Source organism: Rhipicephalus microplus, chromosome 1 (genome assembly GCF_043290135.1).
Source record: "Rhipicephalus microplus isolate Deutch F79 chromosome 1, USDA_Rmic, whole genome shotgun sequence".
Lineage (NCBI taxonomy): Eukaryota > Metazoa > Arthropoda > Arachnida > Ixodida > Ixodidae > Rhipicephalus > Rhipicephalus microplus.
Genome location: NC_134700.1, coordinates 274,167,001 through 274,188,881, shown reverse-complemented (window position 1 = coordinate 274,188,881; position 21,881 = coordinate 274,167,001). Strand labels below are relative to the sequence as shown.

Here is a 21,881-nt window from a genome sequence, read left to right as displayed (position 1 = left end):
CACTCCACTCCGCTTACTCCACTCCATTCCACTCTCTCACTCCACTCCGCTTTCCACTCCATTCCACTCTCTCACTCCACTCCGCGTTCTCCACTCCATTCCACTCTCTCACTCCACTCCTCTTACTCCACTCCATTCCACTCTCTCCACTCCGCCTACTCCACTCCATTCCACTCTCTTACTCCACTCCACTTACTCCACTCCATTCCACTCTCTCACTCCACTCCACTCCGCTTACTCGCCCCATGCCACTCGCTCATTCTTCGAAGTCCAAGGTAAGAAAAGACGTACGAGAAGCCTCGCGAGAGTGCGGCCACACATTTTTTGGACTACGGCGTCTCTATGAAGCCATCCGTTCAGCTGCATCGTCGCACAGAGACGCCTCGCCGATACACGCACCTTCAAGGGGGAAGGCCGCATTGTTTCGCCGCCTTGACAGATTTATGCCTCATTTCGGCGACGTCGACACGACGCGGCCCTGTTTTATGTCCCCCCCGCAGCTGCCCCAGCACCCGTATACCGATACAGACACCGAACCCTTGGACAACGCTGGCGCATTGTTTAGTCCGTATACACTGTTTCGATCGCCGAGAGCACTATACGTCGTGTTTTCCTCCTTGCTCCTGCGCTTGATGACGGCCCGCGTGCTGCGGCGTTTGGCGGGTATCTCACGAGCGGTTTGTCTGTTTCCGCAAACGCTGCCGTTGATTTTCCTGTGTGCTGACCACTCGACTGGTCGGTTGCCTTGCCGAAGCTTCGTCTGATCAGTCACATTTGAACGTGTCAGGTCTTCCACGCAAGTACTGCTTTCTTCTATACGACTTACTGACGTCGTAAGCAGACGAGGACATGACAAGCCTTATATGCTGGCGTATCGGGTTTTCTAATTCATAAGCAATGTAATGCGAGTAGCATTTTAACGGCGAAGCTCTCCTTAATTGAAGCTTTTATGTGCGCGGAGACCGGTCGTATATGGCAAACGGGTATAGGTGCACCACTCGCGACTCTCACCATTCAGCGCCACGTCCACTGCTACTTCCACCATTTTTCTCGCTTCCTTCAACTTCATTCCCAGTTCGTTCAACCAACTTCAATTCGTTTCATTCAACACCGCTACATTCAACCATCTAAAATATTTGAAGGGAAGGCTTCTTTGTCAGCAAACAGCTTTTTTATTTCATCAATATCCGCTGCGTGCAGCTGTTTGATTTTTTTTTTGCCGACTCTCTTAGTTTTCGTATATGTGATGTTGCTGCAGCTGATCATGTTTATTTATTAGCATCCCCTTAGATACGTTGTGGCGATCAGTAGTTGCCTATAGCCCTTTCAATAAAACCGTTTGTTCGTCCATCCCTTACAGTCTATATAGCCGAAAATCAGAGGTGATATGTGTCGGGCAAATATTTGAAGAAAACGATGACCGTGCGTTATGTAAGCACGAGTTCTGAGTTGTTGGTCGTTGACAGCTCGTTGACACCCACTATTTATATGTATCTCCATCTGATCAGCATCCACATGTGCTATATTTGCTGACGTTTTTATCTGCACAACTACACAACAGAGCAACAAACGATATATGCCGGACTCCTTGTCTTATTCTGATACGTCATCGTCCGCTTAATGAAGATTAGAAAGAAAGGTATAAAACCTAATATGAAGCCGATAGTAAACGGGAGACGTAGAGATAGGACAGTGAACTAATCAGAAGGAGTGTACAGTTGGCTACCCTGTACTTGGAAAGTGGGGAAGGAGGTGCGAAGGCATAAAAGGAGAGAGGAGAATCCATAACGAAAGTTAAAGTCATGACAGTACAATTCTGCCTGAAAGCACACAGGCACAGCCAGTTCAGTGAAATGGCAGATCAATCAATAGTGATTGTTCGAATTTGATTCCACAGCATCTCCGAACGTCCGTCATATTGTACGAGAAATCCATTGGAACTCTTCCATCGGTTTACGCACATGCGTGCACATACGCATATAGCGTAACAGTTTACGGGCATCTCGGAACCAATGCGACACCAAACGCATCGCGTTAGAACGTTGCGTACAGATAGTAGGAACGCGGCTCACTACATATTTGTTTCTGAAGCACATGACGATTGCTGATGTTCACTAGCGTATTCCTGTGTGTTAGAGACGCTTGTCTATCAGCTCGATGCCCTTGCATGCCCCCTCCTCCTCTCCCATCTTCTCTCTCAGCCGTCGAAACACAAGCTTTCGGGTGAATCTGCCGAGCCACGCAAGGCGTGTCAATCAAAAGCCAGTCCACCACCTGCACGCCACGAAGTCCCGGATGAACCGCAGGGTCAGCGCGTGTACTGCAGAATAGAGGCGTGTATGCATCCAATGCGAGGACAGATAGGCGCCGCGTTCAACGTAACGTACGGAAACAGCGATGGTCCTACAAAAGTGTATATTTTTTCTTACTCGCGAAGCGGGTATGTTTGCGCGCCATCTGCGGCGCTGCCGCCGCTATTGATGTGCGCCTATGTGCCAGCCACCCGCGGCAAGGCGGCCTTCTGCCTGTCTACAGCGCCTGCTCTCAGCGGTTGGCGAACTTCAGCTTCACCCAATCGGTCATGATGCCGAGCTTCCCTCCGGCTCATTTCGCGGAGTTCGCCGCGGGCGTTGTATATACGCGTAATCGCCGACGCCCCTTCGTGCCAGAGAGAGATTGGTGACACACCGGAGAGCAATAAGCATTTCGCAACTTGCACGCATGCCCGTATACACCAAACGTACGAGGAGGGACCCCGAAAACAACCTGAATGGTATACTCCGAGACACACCGTGTATAATTGCAGTACGTGGATACACCGCTAGAGGGCGCTGCGGAAGAATCTCGAATCACTTCTATGTCGCTATGCATGCCAAATTGAGTCAACTGCGACGTTGCATTCAATTAAGGCGAAAGCCTCTGATGCGTCATCAAACGCGAATATTGACTGTCAGCGTCGACCGCTTTCGCGCGGTGCGGGCGTGAACACAAGTGACGGAAGAGACCACGCGATGACGTCACCATGACGTCACCAAAGTTTGTGATGTCACCTTGACGTCACGTGTTTACGGCATCGCATGACAACGCCGCTTGTCAATAAAAGTGGCTCGATCACGGAGGCAGCCCGAAACTAGGAGACGTGCAAAAACTTTGCGATGCCTTCGATCTTGGAGGACGTGCAAAAGCACGTCCGGTTCAGGCAACTTTCGGATAGGGGCTGGGGTTGGCCAATACATCGACTGAGAAAGGAAATAGGTAGGCATTCACCTTCGAGTATACTCTTGAGCGAATGCACAAGATATCCTGCGAGTACTTTTTTTCCTGGCATGCATCTCTATGTGTAGGTAGAAGATTATCACGAACAAAATGTGTGTGTGTGTGTGTGTGTGTGTGTGTGAGAGAGAGAGAGAGAGAGAGAACAGTGCTGTGTGTTTGTTTCTTCCCTAAATGTTCCGTCTTTTTGCGCTGATAAATCGGTCCAAATAATCATGAACCAACTTATACGCAATCAGCAGTTTTAGCAAAGTGCAAAGTTTGTTTTTGCTCGGCAACAACGCGGCAGATGCCTTTGTGGTGGTGCAAAGCAGCCGCCCCCCCCCCCCCCCAAAAAAAAAAAAAACGTACTCTCAGTAAAATGCAAGTGTCTGAATGGTGCGTTCTGTTTAAAAGTGTGGAAGTACGAGTAACAGTTGAAGGCGATCCCTTTTCTGGTCGTCCTTCGATTGCGTGAACCGAGGAGAACATCTCATCGCGATCCTATCAGGACGGTCGATGCAGAACACCTAACTGCATTAGTCTCGCTATGTATACGATATCCCTTTTGCCAAAAGAAATCGCTGGTTGTATCTCGTTACTAGGTAGCAACCAGGTAGCAACATACCCATGTTTATTGCGCATATGTAAATAATCTTTAATGCTCTAATGCTGCGCGTACTTATATTATCTGCTTGTTTAGGAATAAAACTTTGGAGCGAGTCACTACATTTCCTGAGGGGGGGGGGGGGGGGGTAGGAAGCGTAAATTCAAGGGGCTCGTTTTTCTTTGTTAAACACGACATTTATATTAATAAAAACTAACGGAAAATGCCAAAAATGCCTTGGCATTGCTATCTGCTAGTGCTCATCAATACAAACCCGCTGGGTATCACCTACAAGTGGTAAGTGTAACAGCGGAGGAGTCGGTGAGTTGGTATAGTTACTGCCTGCATGTACTACATGTATAGTGCTAATAAATGCTTACTACTTGAAAATTTATTCAATGTCATTAATTCAAAGTGTGTATTAGCCGGCGCTTGCGACCACGCAAAAGCTGTAAAGATACAACAATAATAGCAAAACAAACATTGAATATTAGGCAAACCGAGTGCATGATTGGATTACGCTGCCTTATGTCAACCCGTCGGTCACACTGGTGCACTCCCCCAGTTCACCGTTCACGTATCGATAACTGTTATATCTTGTATGCGACATATGCACCTCGTCACCACAGTATACTCGCCGTAAAGATCTATTATTTCCCGTAATGAAAAAAATGACAGGAGATCCCGGATTCATAAAGCACAAATTGCAGTGTTGCTGTTAATTTCATCGTTCGCTTGAACGCCTTGAACTGATTTTCTCTTAGGAACAATAATTTTACTACACGAAAACTTTTTTAAGAGTGCTTAGTGGCCAGAATATAATGCGAGCATCTGGCGTACGAAACGCAGACCACCAAAAGTATATAGTCGAGGTATTCTTTCGCAATAGCTAGCTCTAACTTCTAGCGAAATTCTGTAAACTCGGAAAATACGACTTCGAAAACTGGGATGTAACAGTAAAAGTTTAAGTAACAAAGCTGACACGCGATGTGTATGCACGGATGATACAGTTGCAAGGGCAATGCTCTCATTCTGAAAGTAAAAGAGAAAAGCGAGAGGTTGACGTATTTATTTTAATATGCAGAGGACACAAGTTTTGTAGATACTAGAGTACAATCCTGAATGTCCTTTCGAAGCAAAGGCACACTGAAAATAAAGATTTCTTTTTATTTCGGTGATGTCTCACAAGCTATACGCGGGTAGAGCAAAAATGAATCTTAGCCAGAAGAGGAAGGTATGAGAGCCAGGTAACAACGACTCCGCCCACGGACGACGTTCATAGTTAGAGGGCATTCTTAACACCACAGGGCAATAAATGTCTGGATGAGTCTATATAAGGAACTTGGGATTATCAGCATGGTGTTCATCAGTATAGCACAGCCAGAATTTCGTTTCTTTCGGTGAAGGATTCAAACATACTTCATGTAAGTGCGGGCGCGCATTTGCGTGCGCGCACGAATACGCAAACGTTAGAAGTGAAAATTTCAGGGGAGGGAGAAAGGTGTTCGGACCAGCCTGCTCACTATACATCATCGGCGTTCGTAAACTCGTAAACTCGCGGTTTCATTGGGTGACGAGGGAACTTATCGACAGCTGCAGATTATAGGACCCCCATTTAACGTCCTGTGCGATTTTTAATTTATAAGACTTGTTCTACGGCAGCTGGGTGACAATGGCTTAATGAAATGAGCAACACACCGACTAAAAATTCACGTGAACTTGTCTATATATATACATATATATGATCTAAATTGTATCCCGCTTCAGAAGCTATGGCGCCATGTCACCGATGATAATTCCGTGCTTCAACGAAAATCAAGACAGGAATAAGCTGAGAGAATATTTTTATGAGATTCGCAAATCAATGCGGCACTTTGCAACTGCATTGTTGTATTGTGACCGGAAATTATGTAATAATGTCATTTTCACCATATATGCATAGGATGTTCCTGGGGCATGCATTTTATGTGAACTGCATAGTAGTTTCTTATTGGACTGTATTTAATTTTTGTGTTTGTGTGGCTACGTGAACAGACTTTGTGATTATGCGACAACTTTCATTGCTTAAGTAACTTGAGTGAATTCTCCTTGTCGGTACTTCTGCCAGCATTTTTTTTTTTTGCTCACTGCTGCTGTAATTTTCAGGAGTCCTGTCATGTGCGAAAGGCAGTATCTGGCGCTAGCGCTAACATCTTCTAAACAACACGTACGATTTCACTTTAGAAAATTCGGTAAATAATTAAACTTGCTTGTCGGACAATGTCTCGATGACGTCACAAGTAGCTTTGTTTTCACGTAAACGACGTACGCTCAACTACCGGCAGATATACTAAGCAAGCCGGTCATACATGTCTCTTTCTGCTATAAAGAGTCGAAAGGCGCGGAAGCGGTGAATAACTTCTCGGTATACCATCAATTTACAGGCAGAGAATCGGTTCAGCGAACTCTGAGACAGGCGTTTCACTGATGTATGTCATAAAGTCGAATACCCTATAGTTGCTGGGCATTACTCTGCGATCATTGTTCGAAAGAAGAATGGAAGCTCTGCAGGAGAAGTTGCTTATATTCTCGTTAAACCGCGCATCTGAAGGATACATGGCTCTACTACAAGTGCTCGTGAAAAGCGCAAGCACGTGGTTTGGGGTTCACGTTCCGAGCAGCGTATGATAATAATACTAATGTATTGATGGTTGAGCTTTAACGTCCTAAAACAACGCTATTTATGAGGAAGATTCAGGAAGATGCGTCAACGACCACCTTAGAGAACACCACGCGTATCTTAAGGCATCAGGCAACACTCACCTTGCGAATCACTGTAAAAACTGCGGATGTTACCTTGTGTTTAAAGAAACAGAAGTATTATTCTGACATAAGGATCAGCTGACCCAAGAGAAAGTGGAATCATATCACATCCAAAAGAGGGGACATGACATGTGTTAAGCCGAGCCATGATTGCGCTGCATGATAAAGAATGCGCGCATCTCAATGCGTAACGCTTGAAAAATATAATAAATCACAAATAACACAGACGATCTTGCAATACCGATACGAGCGGTTTTTGTTTCACCCTGTTCGGTTGCACATGCGCGAAGAATCAACCATGTAACCACTTCTAAATAATTTTTTTCTGACTAATAAAACTTCAGTTGTGAGAGCAAGCGCTGTCCTTGTGAGCCTCTTTTGCCTGTGTTTTTTTTTTTGGCGTGCTTAAACAAAATATTCAATTATGGACGTAATCCGACTGGTCCAACTTGCCATCTTGCTGGATCGTGAGGGACGCCGCATAGTGGAGTGCTCCGGAAATTTCGGCCACCTGGGGTTCTTAATTGGCGTGATCCTAAATCTATCGGTACATGGGACTCAAGCATATTCGCCTCCATCGAAAATGTGGCCACCGTGGGTGGCAGTCGAACCCGTGACCTTCAGGTCTGCACCCCAACTACTAGACCACCATGGCAGCCGTGCATGTGTTCTGAGCAGCGCAATAAGACCGTCAGGCTTCGTACATTCAAAAAACAAACTTGCATACAACTACTGCATACAATGCATAAGTGCACGTGTCACCGTCATCACGAATGATGCCAAAAACAACTAAGCAGAAAAAGTCGGTCGAAACTCACGTGATAATCAAGTGAGTGCGTGCGCGCAGTCGGTGTATATACCTCACGTCACGTGATCTCAGTATAACAAGGCGTCATCAACAGTATTCCTACATGACGCCGCAAAGAGCCGTAAATGATGACGTCATAGTGGCATCACCGAATATGATGACATAAGTCTAGAACATCATCGCCTGGGCAACGCGGCGGGTCATGGATGCTGTGCAAGATCACGCAAGATGCAGAATGCTCGTAATGCCCGATTGGCCGCATACATAAGTTTAGATGCACATTTAAGAGCTTTAACCCCCGTATTCTATAGAACGTCCCTCCACTCAACGCTTCACCTTCACTTGAGAAGGCCGATGGGAGCGCCGTCTCTAGACAGGGAAAGTCACTGCATATCAGTGATAATCTGCTGTGATTCTTGAGTAGCGCAGCGTCACTTTCAAACGAGCAGCGGCGCAGTGCCAAGTGAAGGGTGAAAGTCGAGTCGAGGAGCGTTCGTGAATATGGGGGTAAGTGGCCGAAACTTCTGGAGCCCTCCATAAGGCGCCTCCTCGGGATCATATAGCGTGATATAAGGACGTAAAGTCTCAACAGTTATTATTTATCTTTAATGCCTCCGATCCTACAGCAGTGCAAAACTATAGGTTGGGATCAGAAAACTTTCGGATGGGGAGGGGGGCAGATTAATACGCAAGAAAGAAGGTGGCTTTTGCCTTCCAGTCTTCTAAGGTGGTTGCATAAGAAACTATAGGCGAAATATCATTTTTTTTTCCTTTCTGTATACAAATTTACATATTCATGTTCCTGTACAGTATTTCTGGAATCACCACTATAGCCAACAGAGGATTAATGGCTGCCTAGTCGCGGTATACGACCCCCTACCGGGACGACTACATACTTAATCAAGCTAAATGACAGAAAACGTTAGCGTTGACATTAAAATTAACCCTAAACCTTATACTCTACATAGCTTAGCTATCAAAATCCGTCGTGCAGTTCGAGGATGTTCAACTACATTGCTTTATAATGATATTATTGATTCATGCAGCTGGTGAAAAAAAAAATGAATGTTCCAGACTCTGTCTTGCTTCATAATTGGAACTTATAGCCTGGAAATTGTCTCCCCAGTAAAATGCTGTATCACGCGGAGGCGCGTCAATGTAGAAAAACGTATAAACAAACGAAAATCGGTGGTTTAGCGGGAAATGGCACACAGCTCGCTCGTTGAGTTTGCAGTTCCCTCGTGGTATCGGCCAGATAAACCCTTCTGAGATTGTCTTTTTTTTTTTAATCTGTGGTGAACATCAACTGCAGGTACGTGTATCTGAAACGCGCTGTGATTCCCCTTATTGGTGAGTTAGAGTTGCCGATGAGTTGTGCTTGAATGGTTCAACTATCAGTTAGTACTGCATGGTGCACGAGATACATCATCGGCTGTTCTGACAATGTGTCGCTTCGCAATAGCGCGAACTGCACTCATGTATTTGGTCCTCAAGGTTCTTCCTGATCTTGTGCTGGCTGCATTGTGTGATCTTTCTTGCGTATATGATTAGCTATATCCGGAAATATTCGCACAATGCTGGCTACGTTTTAAACGTCTGAGCTTAAAAGAGGTGCTATTTTTTTCGGCAAGTTACTTAAGGCGAGGATGGATTATGCAAGCATTGTATGTGCAAGCAAGGTTTTATGTTTTACCTTTAAACGCATATTACACGTTTCTTATGCGTGCGTATACGCAGGTAGTAGTGTTATTTATATTGCCATTCTACTATACATGTTTACGTTTTGTTTTTCGCGTTGCCAATGCACAGATATTTCAGCAATGCCCTCTGACGTACGCGTATTGCCAACAGACTGTTCCAGGAATACACACTCATGATGTACGCTGGTTATGCACCATTTATGCGATATTTTACTCCTCTGTTTCACATCTTTCTGTTCTTCTTTTAACACTTGTTCCTGATATCTTCTATCTCCTCTCTGCTAGTACTTGTGTCTAACATCATGGTGACACGTGGGTCCTTTGATAGAATATGATCCCAATAAATGACATCAACTGTAAGACAGTCATCACGTGCTAGACGCCAAGGCTGCACGGACAGCCCACAAGAAACTATCATCGTCATTATCTGTGGACGGACTATATACATGCTTCGCAACTCATAAGCGTTCACGTAAATACGTCATACAGGTAGCGCTCACGAAAGAGACAATAAACGTGTACCAACGCGTCAAATTGACCTACGATCAAATTGTGTGGTCCAAATTTATCAAAATGGCGGTACTTCGCAATCCGCGGAACATCTGAAGGCGGAAGTCTGTTTCACACTCTGTGCATCGGGGACGAGCCTTCCTGCGAGACATAACAAGCTGACGCACAGTAAAATACTTTGACGTCGTTGTCAGTCGATCACAACGTTCCTCTCCCTTCTGTACTGTATAACATTCTCTGCCTTAGTTGTACCGCCTCCGAAATTGTGCACTTTCCACACACTGATAATGTCGGTAGACCATTTTCATGAATAATCGGCAAGTGTGCTTCACTGCGTTGCGTATTCACCCAACTAAAGGCGCCGCCTGTCGTGCTTCAAGTGGAGGCAAAGTCCTAGATGCCCGCGCTGGGGCGTGTGTATTACACATGTGCATGTCAAAAGAGCCGAGCCTACATTTTTCACCTCATAGTGCAAGCAAAGTCCGCTTGAATACGCTGTTAGCGGCAAGTGGCCAGCGGCCATTATTATCGCCAACTGCATAGCCGGAAAGCTAACTTTGCAACTGTGAAAAATATGTTTATTTATGACGCCATGATGTCGTATGGTGACGTCATCGTTTCGCGTAACGACGGCGTCCTGATGACGTCAAAATTTTTCGCGATCTGTGACGTCTCGAAGACGTCATCGATCGCCCGAAAAAGGTCACGCGGGTTTTTGGACAAAACCTTTTGAGACCTTACCGTTTCGCTAACTCTCACAACGTCTCCTGCATGCGATCGTCAACGTAGCACCCTAGGGATTTCACCTTAATGAAGGAGAAGATGAATATTCGGTTCCACTGTAAATGTCTAGCTAAATCACCATCTGACTCCTTTATACGAGTACCAGCTAAACCGAACAGGGTTGCGTGAATAAGGCAGGGCGCTACGTTATTATAAATAAGGATGACGCAGGGAAAGAATGCATTAGTGCAAAAGAGGACTAACTTCCCTGCCTTCCTGCTCCCTTCATTTGAAGGAACTCACTTATCCTGGGTGCCCCCTCCGATTTATACTGCATATTTATAAAACAAACGGCTTAAGTATGGTGAAAGTGAAATTTCTCACCTGCTATATTCGCACCAGAGTTCAATTATTTGCCATAGCGGCGTACAGAATGCAAAAACCCTCGTGTACCTAAATTCATAAGCGGCTATCAAAGACCCAAATGTACTCAAAATGAACACCATGTCCACGAAGATTCGGCGTGCCTCGTGATCGCGACGCATATTGGGGAATTCGAAACCCAGAAATAAGTTCACGTTTGATAGCCGGCCTAGCACAGCGGGGTTATTGGTAGTAAAAGGCGTTTATGGCTCGTTCAGGACACTATATATACTATCTATAAGACGACGTGGTGCATGGCTAAATCAAATCGATCACCGTGCACTAGTTTATGCGCATATACATGCATCGCTGCGGATTGTGCTTGTTCCTGATGAAAAAAAGAAAAATAGTGCATATATACGGTCAGAGGTTTGTCTGTGCAAGTGACTATAGAGCGAGAGAACATGGGGAGAGGGGAGGTTTACGCGGGGCACCGCTGTCCGCTTCGAATGAGCTACTATATATACTGCTCTCGACGCAGGAAAGAGCCCGGCTGCAGTATATCGATCGGCTGGCCGGCAGGGTCTAGTCCTCGGCTGGTTCTACAAGAGGATTAAACGCGTGGCGCGTGTCTCCGCAGCCGATAAACTGCGGCTCCACGAGTATAGTGCCTCGCCTTGCGTCGATGTCCTGCGCCGCTCCCCGCGGAATGCCTCGCGACTTGATTGAGCTGCCGATAGCATCCGCTCTTGTTTTGTGCGTTTAAGGTCTGTGTACACACGTTGGCGAGTAAACGCGTGATTCTGCACGTGACTGGAAGCACGCGTTTGAGTGTGTATATAGCGTAACGCGAAAGCTTCCGCGGAGAAGAACTTAGAAACGTCATCTTTACGGGCGCGAGCCTTTAAACGAATCAAATTTAGGCAAATTCAGCGAGCCGACCAACGTTGATACATATCTTGCCATTCCTCCGGTGCACGCGCCTCTTATGGGTTCCTGTTGATTTGCCGTGTAAGACAGTGCGCTTGACCGGGCGCAGATTAGATCATGGTGGATGGTGGAGACCACGTGAGCTTTACCGGGTCATTTACGTTATCGCGGGTCTCCCTCTGATTCGAAACGCAGCGAATAAAACTGGTTTGTGATGGTTTTATTATTACATGCATTTAGCAGGAACTCGGCAACTAAACAAACTATGCACCAAATTTGTAGTGGCCACTGGATTATATTCTAAAAGTCGGCGACTTGTTACTCGTTGTTTTGTTTCTCGATCAGTTCGTACTCTGACCAACAGTTTTTTTTTTTATAAGCGTACGACCAAACACAAATTATTATCGAAAAAAAAAGAGAGAAGGAGAAGAAGATAAGTTTTGTGGCTAGCGGGTGCGGGAATTGTGTTCGATCAACAGTTCCATTGACAATTCCTCTAATATTTCCTAACCTCAGATATGGAACACAGATTTATTTACGCAAATTTTTTTGTGATGTGGCATTTCGGGAGTGGTGACTAACACCGTAGAAATGGATTTATTCCACTCAGTGCGAATCGAAACATGATCATAATCTCTGCATATACAGGCATGTAACGTATTAAGTGCCTGCTACACAGTTATCAGATCATTAAGCTCTTAATTCTTGGTTGGTAAATAATTTCTGGTACAGTATAATGGAAAGGGATTGTTTGGTGATTATATAAGAGGGTGAAATACGTGAAGGTGCAATGAGTATATATATATATATATATATATATATATATATATATATATATATATATATATATATATATATATATATATATATATATATATATATATATATAAGAACACAAGCGAGTACACGTACGAAAGAGCAATACTTTTATGCCAACGTTTCAGCCGTGGCACGGCCTTCGTCTGAAACGTTGTCTTGCTTAGGCTCATTCTCGCACTCATACTCGGACACCAGTGTCAACTTTCTTGACGTCACAGTGACACTGTGCAATCGAAAATTGACGACCAAACTATATAGGAAACCAACCGATAGACATCAGTATCTTCACTTCCATAGTAGTCACACAAAACACTGCAAAACCAGTATTCCATATAGTCAGGCCATTCGCTTTAAACGCATCTGCTCTGATAACAATGATTTCGCTCGCAACTGCGAAGACCTACGAGGTGCTCTTGCGAGGCAAGGATACCCATCGGGAATCATAGACGACGCCCTCAAGAAGGCTAACAACATTGACCGTAAAGAGTTGCTCACAAGCAACAAACGATCTGCAAACACTTCACGTAACAGTGTTAACCTCATCCTTACGCACTCAGCTTCGGTTCCTAATGTGGCCAATATTCTAAGAAAACACCACAATATCTTGCAACAAAGTGATCACTTAAAAGACATTTTTACGGAACCATCGAGGGTAGTTTACCGCAGATCACGCAACCTGCATGATACATTAACATCATCGAAAATAATTAATCGGTCCAACTACAGTGGTTGCCATCCTTGCAATAAGCCCCGCTGCAAGGTTTGCCCGCACATGTCAAGTACTCATACCGCAACTAGCACCGCATCAAACTTTTCCTTAAAATTCAACGGAGACTTCACTTGCGACAGCGCTAATGTTATCTACATGCTTGAGTGCTCCACTTGCCGTATGCAATACATTGGGCATACCGAAACATCATTCAGGTTACGTTTTAACAACCACAGAGCCCATGCTTCTAACCTTCCTCATCTTCCACTGTCAAAACATGTCCAGATGCCAGGGCACTCTTTCGATAACATCAAAGCCACAATATTACAATCCGGGTTTAAAACTCATCATGACCGAGAAGTTCGCGAGTCCTATCTCATTAACAAGTTCAACACTTTGCACTCAGGCATCAACGAAAGCGTTGGACGCGTTACTTTCCTTTCTATGTAGCATTGTCCATCACAGGAATGCGTTAAATGCCCCCCAACCCGTGCCATCGTTTCTTCTCTCATTTGTTTGATTATATATATTTTTTGTGTGTGCTTCCATTTATTATATGTGCGCATGCAGTAGTTTGGCATCAAACTTGACGCTTCAGTTACCAGTTGAATTTTGTTTACTGTCCCTCGGGTATCTTACAGTGTGCGTGACATGTGCTCATGATATTCGCTTGGCTTATGAAGTGCTTTATTGCTTTAAAAATTTGCCCTACGCATAAAAATTTGCCCTACGCTGAAGCTATGCGCTCATATCTTGAGTTATCCACAGCGATATTGTTGCTCAATACTCGTATCAAATTATACTGACAATGTTGTTTTGGTATTGCTTTCGCACTTTCTAATCACTATTCTGATCAATTGTGTGATTTCAACGGCCCTTAAAAGGGGCACCTGCTTGTCTACTCTTTATTCCCTGACGAAGGCCGTGCCACGGCTGAAACGTTGGCATAAAAGTATTGCTCTTTCGTACGTGTACTCGCTTGTGTTCTTTATACGTACCAGACCCCTTGAACTTCCTGATATATATATATATATATATATATATTTATATATATATGTGTGTGTGTGTGTGTGTGTGTGTGTGTGTGTGTGTGTGTGTGTGTGTGTGTGTGTGTGTGTGTGTGATATCATTCGGCGCTGCTTAAGAACTGGCTTTGCCGCGCTTCAGCTGCGAGATTGACGTGCAGAGAGGAGAATTTCACACAAAAACATAAACCGACTATAAACAACTGAAATTAGCTGCACATTATTATCATTATTAACTTATGCATGCCCACCTGTGTTGTATCCCCGCCCGTAGGACACACGATATATGTCTTATCTTCTGTATAGCCTTACACACTGTTTTATTCCGCATAAGTATATGCACCGTATAAGTTCCGTATAAAAACATTGTTCTCTTCGATAAACTTCGTATCACGCGCTCAGATGCAACAAAATGTTCTTGGTGTGTGCGGTGAAGGACCTTTAGGCGATAGCGACACAGTTGCACGGAGCGGAGTATATATATATATATATACTGCGCGCTTTGACTTCATCGCTCTGTATATGGAATACAGAAATCGCCCACAGAAGCAGCAGACGTGTACAGCACGAATACCCCTCCCAAGCATCACGTTCTCATATGTGTGTATACAGTGAAGGACACCGGAAAAGCATGCAGCGAGTGGTTGGGTAACCTGGCACATTTCTGTTTACTGACGTAAAAGTGAGCTCTTATATCGCTGCTTTTATAACCCGATTTTTTCGTCTTTATAAGGTAACACATTGTTATGCAAAGAAGGTGGTGTACTCATAACGACCATTCCCCCAACTCTATTATACCTACATATCGGCTCGATAGTCTTATTCTGGAATCGATGTTACGCTGATAGCCAAAGCGGTGTCATAACACCACTGACCTTCGCAAAGAGAGCCCAGATGCGTTTCTCGTTTGTATTTCAACATTGATACACTCGATTTTTGAGAGAGAGAGCGTCTAAAAACGACGCGTCTATAGTGTCTCTTTACATAAACGGCCGATCTCGGTGAACTTTTCTGACGTTACGTTTGGAGAGTTTGATGAAAGATGGCGCTGCCAGCTTTGCATTCTGCAGGGCTTTCTATTTTGAATAGGGTACTTTATAAGAGTGAAGGCAAGGAGATGAACAGCTGCTGTAAAACACACACACATCTTACCCGTAAACAGATCAAAACGTACGTGACTGCTACAGAGTTCCGAGTGGCATAATTATTTAAACTTGCTGTATGTGCCTCAACCCTGCCTGAGGTCCCTATAAAATCACATTTCTTTAAAGCAACTCCCGTAGAATGGATGTCATCTTTGCTAACCATCGGCTTAACCAGCGCAACAGAAACGCAGTATGTACTCGCAAAGCGATATTATATTCAAATGATATGCTGCCGCCTTTTGTCACGAACAGTATCAAAACAGAACAAAACTAGAGAAAAACATAACCAAAAAAAAACGTAACTACGGTATACTTCAGTATTTCAACAGGTGTTCGAAGACTTGCCATATGCATACATTACAGAGTGCGTTTGCATATACGTATAACGGAAGCCTTTCTCTTTAAAAGATGAACAGCTATGTATTGCCATTTTCGAAGGCAGCACTGAGGCGAATTAGGTTGGTTGAATGTCGGCAACAGTACTAGGTATAAAGCGAAACGAAGAATGTCCTGCATTCCAGTATAGTTCGGTTAATACAAAAGAAGGTTAAAGGCACACGTTATTTAAACATGTTTCTGTATATTTATGAAATGCGTGCGTGTCGATGCGCTTTGCGTTAAGCGCACAATGCATTGTCGAAAGCGGTGCAACAGTTATAACTGAGAGACATGAAGCTTTGTATATCACATCGCCACATCCCTTCGTGCATAACTTGTGTTCGTACATGCTATCGCTTAGGTGTACGTTGCATACACTTGGTTAACGTCCACATAAGCGTCATCAGAATTAAAGAAAAATAATATATTATGCGAACAAAACTTGAGACCATTGACATTCGCCTGATTGCCGAAACTATAACATTGATTAGCACCCATTTTTTGTTGCGCGAAGTAATATTTTCAAGCGCATTTTTTTTATGGAACAGTGTAAAAGAAAACTAATCATCTACCATGTTATCGCTTCCATGGACTTCAGAGGACATATGCAGGAGGAATAATTTATTCGTAGCTTAGTGTTGAAAACTATATGTAATGTTCCAACGTTGTGCTTGCATTGTGTTTCATGTTGGACTTGCTATATACAGCCTTAGAAACATTCATTGATGTTTATTTACATATACGTTCCATTGTTTTTCACGGTGTCATTGATTTATTTTTGGCAGTTTTTTTTTCTCCTGCTATAACAAAAACTCACGCGTCCACAGTTCCTTTAGACAAATAAATAAACAAATAAATATGGCACGCTCAGATCAAAAAGTGCACGGCAATCACATTGAACCGTTTTAACACGTCATCAAATGCTTCAAGATACTCGGTAATCAGCAGAGAAAAACCATTAATTGTCATTGTCACAATATACATCTTTGTGACGTTGCTCATCAAAGAGTACTCGATGTCACTACCCCTTCTCCCCCCACTTTATTTGTGAAATATTGTAAACGTATTACGCAGTAGAATCGTATTCATATATATGGTATTGGGGGCCTGGCGTAAACACAGTCAAGTCTAATCACTGTGGGTTAACGTCAAATGAAGGTGAGTCAATGCCACAAGGTGCTTGCAATTTCTAACACTGTCATGAATAATAATAATAATAATAATAATAATAATAATAATAATAATAATAATTCGCCAGCTAGTTTCGTTTAACAATTATACCTATTGATGTATATACAAATATATATATAGTCGAACAAGCAAGGAATCTTAGTGTTATTCAGTGAGGAGGAGCTAGCTGTCCATTACAAGCAAAAATGTACGAATACGATGGAGGCGCTTTTTCAAAAATGTAATTCGTACAGCCACCGCCCACGAAGTCCCACAAACAATCGCTCATTAACTGGTCCTCTTTGACTACGCGAGACATCGTCTATACATGTCGCCTTATGCCGCGCGTCATCGGTTAAAGGCGACTAAGGGAGAAATTTGTCACGAAACCTGTTCGCGTCGAGAAGTAACAATAGTCGACCGGTTAACAAACGAGTATACACTCGGGCAGGGCCTCGCAAATTGCCGATGACGGGCCGCTGCACACCCTGCAGCCCGCTTCGTCGTCGACGGAAAGGGAGTCCTCGTTCGGGTGCATAATAGGCCCGCGACACCGCGCTGCGGTGACGGAAGGAAGGAGCGGTCGCCGCCGCGTGGAGTGAACGAGGGAGGACGGAGAAGAGAGGAGGGCACTCGCTCCTCGGATTGCGCGAAAAGAAACACCTTGTGGCTAACGGCGTAAATAATGGACGGCCGGCCGTTGTGTCGCGCGTTGCCGTTGCGCTGCACTGTTTGATCGGTGCGGTGCGCCAGAGATTCGTGCACGCCTAATACGCTTCGAGAGATCTCCTGCGGCGATGTGTAACGTACGATGCGCGTCGCGTTTTTTTTTTTCTTCGAAAAAGGGCGCGCGACTCTGTTGTAAGGCCCGCCTGTGCGTTTCTCTCTCTCTCTCTCTCTACTCGAGTTGAAATCATGGAAACAAAACGCAGGGTTCCCCAGCTGTAGTTTATATACGTTCGGGTCGTTCACACGTGTAGCTTGCGAATGCGCGATTTCCCCCAAGCCGGAGACGTGCAGGGACCTGCGAAGGCCATGCATGCAGTTCGCTGGCCGCGATATCCTTTCTCGGAGGGAAGCGCACCGCAATGAAATCAGCTGTACATGCATATTTCTCCGGCGGTTCGGGTTTGTCCGCGTAAACACGGCGTAGTTGCAAGAAAAAAAAAAAAAAGCTCCTCAACAAGATCACGCAGGCGTGTACGCGAACAGTTCGCGGATCGAGATAACAACAGTAGACTGACCTGTGTGCGTTCGCTTGTGGATCTTGAGGTTTTCGGATCGCGCGAACACCTTCCCGCAGCCGGGAAACGGGCACGGGAACGGCTTTTCGCCGGTGTGCACGCGAATGTGGTTGACCAGCTTGTACTTGGCCTTGAACGGGCGTCCGTTTCGCACGCAGTCCTGCCAGAAGCAGGCGTGGTTGGTGCACTCCGGTCCCCCCACGTGCTCCACCGTCAGGTGCGTCACGATTTCGTGCATGGACGAGAAGCTCTTGCCGCACGGCTTGCGCGGGCTGTTGCTGCTCAGCTGCGCGTGGTGGTGCGGGTGGTGGTGCGGATGGTGGTGGATGGCCGGCTGCTCCACCCACATGCAGGTCAGCTCCTGCTTCACCGGCTGCCTCATGTAGCGGAAGAAAGCGCCGTGCGGATGGCCTCCCATCGAGGTGGCGTACACGGGCTCGGGTCGCGGCTGGAACGCTTCGCCGCGGTACACGTCGGCCGCGGTGAGCGGCAGTCGCGACGAATACAGGTCCTGCGCGGCGGCGTGGTGGTGATGGTGGTGCACAAACATGCCATCGGCGGCGGTCGCCGCGTGATGATGGTGGTGGTGCGGGGGCGGCGGCCCCAGGTCCGTGGCGCCGCGGAACAGCAAGTCCCTGGCCACGGCGGCCGTGTATCCCGCGGCCGACACGTGCGGGTGGGGCGTGTGCATGGCGAATCCGTTCTGGAAGTGCGGCGCTTCGGACACTCCTAGCTCCTGTTCGTAAGTGTCGAGCCGCGCGGCAGCTGCGGCGGCGGCAGCGGCCGCGGCAGCCGCCGTTCGCGGCCGGCCCAGGCCGCCGGCGGTGTCCATCATGCTGCTGCTCCCGCGAGCATCGTCGCACGCTGCGGGACGACTTCTCACTCGCACTGAGCGCGCACAGCCACTGCTACTCCCCGTAGCGCGTTGCTTACACCCTTCCCAGCCTCCGGCGCTGCGGTGCGTGCCGCGAGCCACGCCCACGGGGAGGCGATCCCCGCAACTAAGCTCCGCCTTTCAAACAGTGACGTCATGAGAGCAGTTTTGCGCGGGACGCCCACATTCGTCGGTCGGCGTGCGCGACCGGCTTGTTTTTTTTTCTCCCCCGCTCGCCCGGCTATTTACGAAATCGCGCGCGTAGAAGCGAGACGCTCGCTGACAGCGCACGGAGCGGCGAGTCGGCCGAGGCTTCGTATTACGCTTCATTTGGAGGCCAGCCGAGTCACGGCGAACTTCTGGCGATACGACGGTACAAGTGCATTAACGAACAGTTGATGTGTCGCCGACTTTACCTTCATCGTAACGATGTGAGGCATCGCTCACTTGGCCAGCTTTAGAATACCTCGCCAGCAACATCTAGGCGCTAAAACAGAAATAAAACCTTCGTATTCCGGCAGTCTGTGGCGGAAGTTTTTTTCTTCCTGGGGCAAGTTCACGCGCTTCTCAATCACTGCAACTGAAAGGACCCTGCGAAGCGGCACTTTATTCTTCATCCTTTCACCCACATGCGTAAAAGGCAAAGCATAAGGTGACGTGGGTGCCTTCGCGCATACGCATCGGACTCCGACCAGGCGGTAGTAAAACGTGAGCTGAATCGACGAAACTCCGCTTCCGTCATTGGGAAACGCACAGTGTAGCACTTACCGCTCTATAGCGCCCGGAAAGACAAGACAGGAGCACGCTTTTTCCGCCTTTTTGATGGCATTGGTCCAGACACTCAATGCGGACGCGCAGCTGCACGCATATTAGCCCCGGGCGGAGGGCTGTGGCGCTCGCGCAATTGTCTGGCTGTGGTGTTACGCTCAAGGCCGATCGATGGCAGACTGTTTCGTCCGCGCGAAACGGGTCTGTAGGCGTTGTTAAGGTTCACAACGGACTGCCTTTCTAACGCTCCACAGTGTTACTATCGAGACGCCGAAAAAAAAAAAAACATTTGGGGATCATTCATACTAGCGAGTGGCAGAAGTGACATGACCAATTAAGTCTGTCGACCGATACTGGAGGCAAGTGTGACCAACCCGTCGCCACGGCACACGTAAATTTCGTGTTGTTTTTTTTTTTGAGCAACTGCGTGCACTAAAAATTATAATAATAACAGTGACCCTTTTTCAGACAGTATACCGATTCAAGCATACACGCATGTCACGTGTGCATGTGCCCCTTTTTGCTGGTCTTCCTGTACAGCGGACGTATATGGCACGCTGGAAAGAGTTTTGAATGTGAGCCTAAATCATATCATATTATTGAAATCAATATCACCTTTGAGATACAATGTGCACCAATGTCGTTTCAGTTAAGCTGCAGTCGCTAATCGTATGTGCGTTGTCTTCATGTCCAAATTGTATCAGCTGAGCCTTCCACAAGAACTGCGAATCGAAACGTGAGCTGTATAGTCACAATATTGGTTTTTTTCCATAAAAATACATCTGTTGAACTGTTGTGCATACATTTCACATAATGTGAAAAGGTGGTATGCTTTTTACGTAGGTAAGAGATTTCTGGATTCTTCACAGTACGCCCATTAAAATAGGTCGTCGAAGCTAGCTTCACCACAAAAAGGACTTTTATGTGGAGAAGCCTGCTTGTCTTTTTTGTTGTTGTTAAATGTTGGTTTGTTAACGAATTGAAGGGACATCGGGATGGTGAAAAGGTGTTGCCATTATTGATCTAATACGTTGTTCTTGTTAACAGATAGGATGCCTAAGTTTTGAGACGTTCACATTATGAGTCTGACAGCTCCACCGGTCACACGACTGCAGGACCTAGAAGAATTGAGTGCGCTGAATGAAACTAACGCTTCGCAAACTGGCGGCAGGTCCCTAAATCAAATAGTTGGGACGCAGTTCTGTAGATTGTGTGAAATGGGACGGATGAAATACGCATAATACTTTATGGTTGCAAAGAGGGACAACAATATTGCCCTTTAACATGACTTCCATCTTTATAACAATGGCCTACTATGGAAGAGCACATACACTTTGTACGCAGCACGACTAGCATGTGCGAAAGCTTGCAAGGTGGTTTTGAAGTCAGTATGAAGATCTTGGACGCATGACAAAGGTTGAAGCATTCATCAAAACAAATATTAGGATTACTAGAGATGGTCTAATGTGGACTATGTATGGCTTGCCGAAACGTCATCAAATGCATCAGAAGTGGATATTTGTGACTCTACACGCTTACACTGTGCAAGCACGTTGGGCTCACTATAACGTAAGAACGGCGCCACTGCACAGTTAAGATCTGGCTCACAACCGAAGGTTCATTGCTGTGCAGAGAAGTAGCAGACCAGGCAAAAATAGCAATGCATCAAGTTGATGCGATATTAGACACGATGTGGGATTCGCGCATACACAATAAAAATGAAACTTTTCCTGTTGTAAACAGGAAGGAAGAAAAGGAAAGGCCAGGACGTTAACCAATCTAAGGGAACTGGTATGCTACCCTACAAAAGAGAGGTGGTTAAATATTTGCAAAGAGAGAGAGAGAGAGAGAAATGAGCGCATGCACACAAAGTCGCCCACATCTCAGTCTTCATAGCACATTAAATTTACAATCGCTGGTGCAAGTCTGTTGCCTTCAATAAGTTGAGCACTGTCTTGGTCGCCTTCACCCATGATAATCTCTCAGGACGACACTCCAGAATGATTTCAGCCGTCATCGGTCTTTAATATATCCGAGCTAGAGTGGCTGATATT

The 21,881-nt window shown here is 45.9% G+C and overlaps 1 protein-coding gene across 1 annotated transcript in view; it reads right to left on the bottom strand.

The window, feature by feature from the left end:
- The window catches only part of LOC119165042 (uncharacterized), a 100,181-nt gene extending 81,131 nt beyond the window's left edge, over positions 1-19,050 (bottom strand). Inside the window, exon 1 of the mRNA XM_037417238.2 lies at positions 18,186-19,050. Coding sequence (XP_037273135.2) covers positions 18,186-19,020 — 835 coding nt within the window. The 5' untranslated portion in view covers positions 19,021-19,050. The remainder of the gene's footprint in view (positions 1-18,185) is intronic.
- Between the last annotated feature and the right edge of the window lie 2,831 nt (positions 19,051-21,881).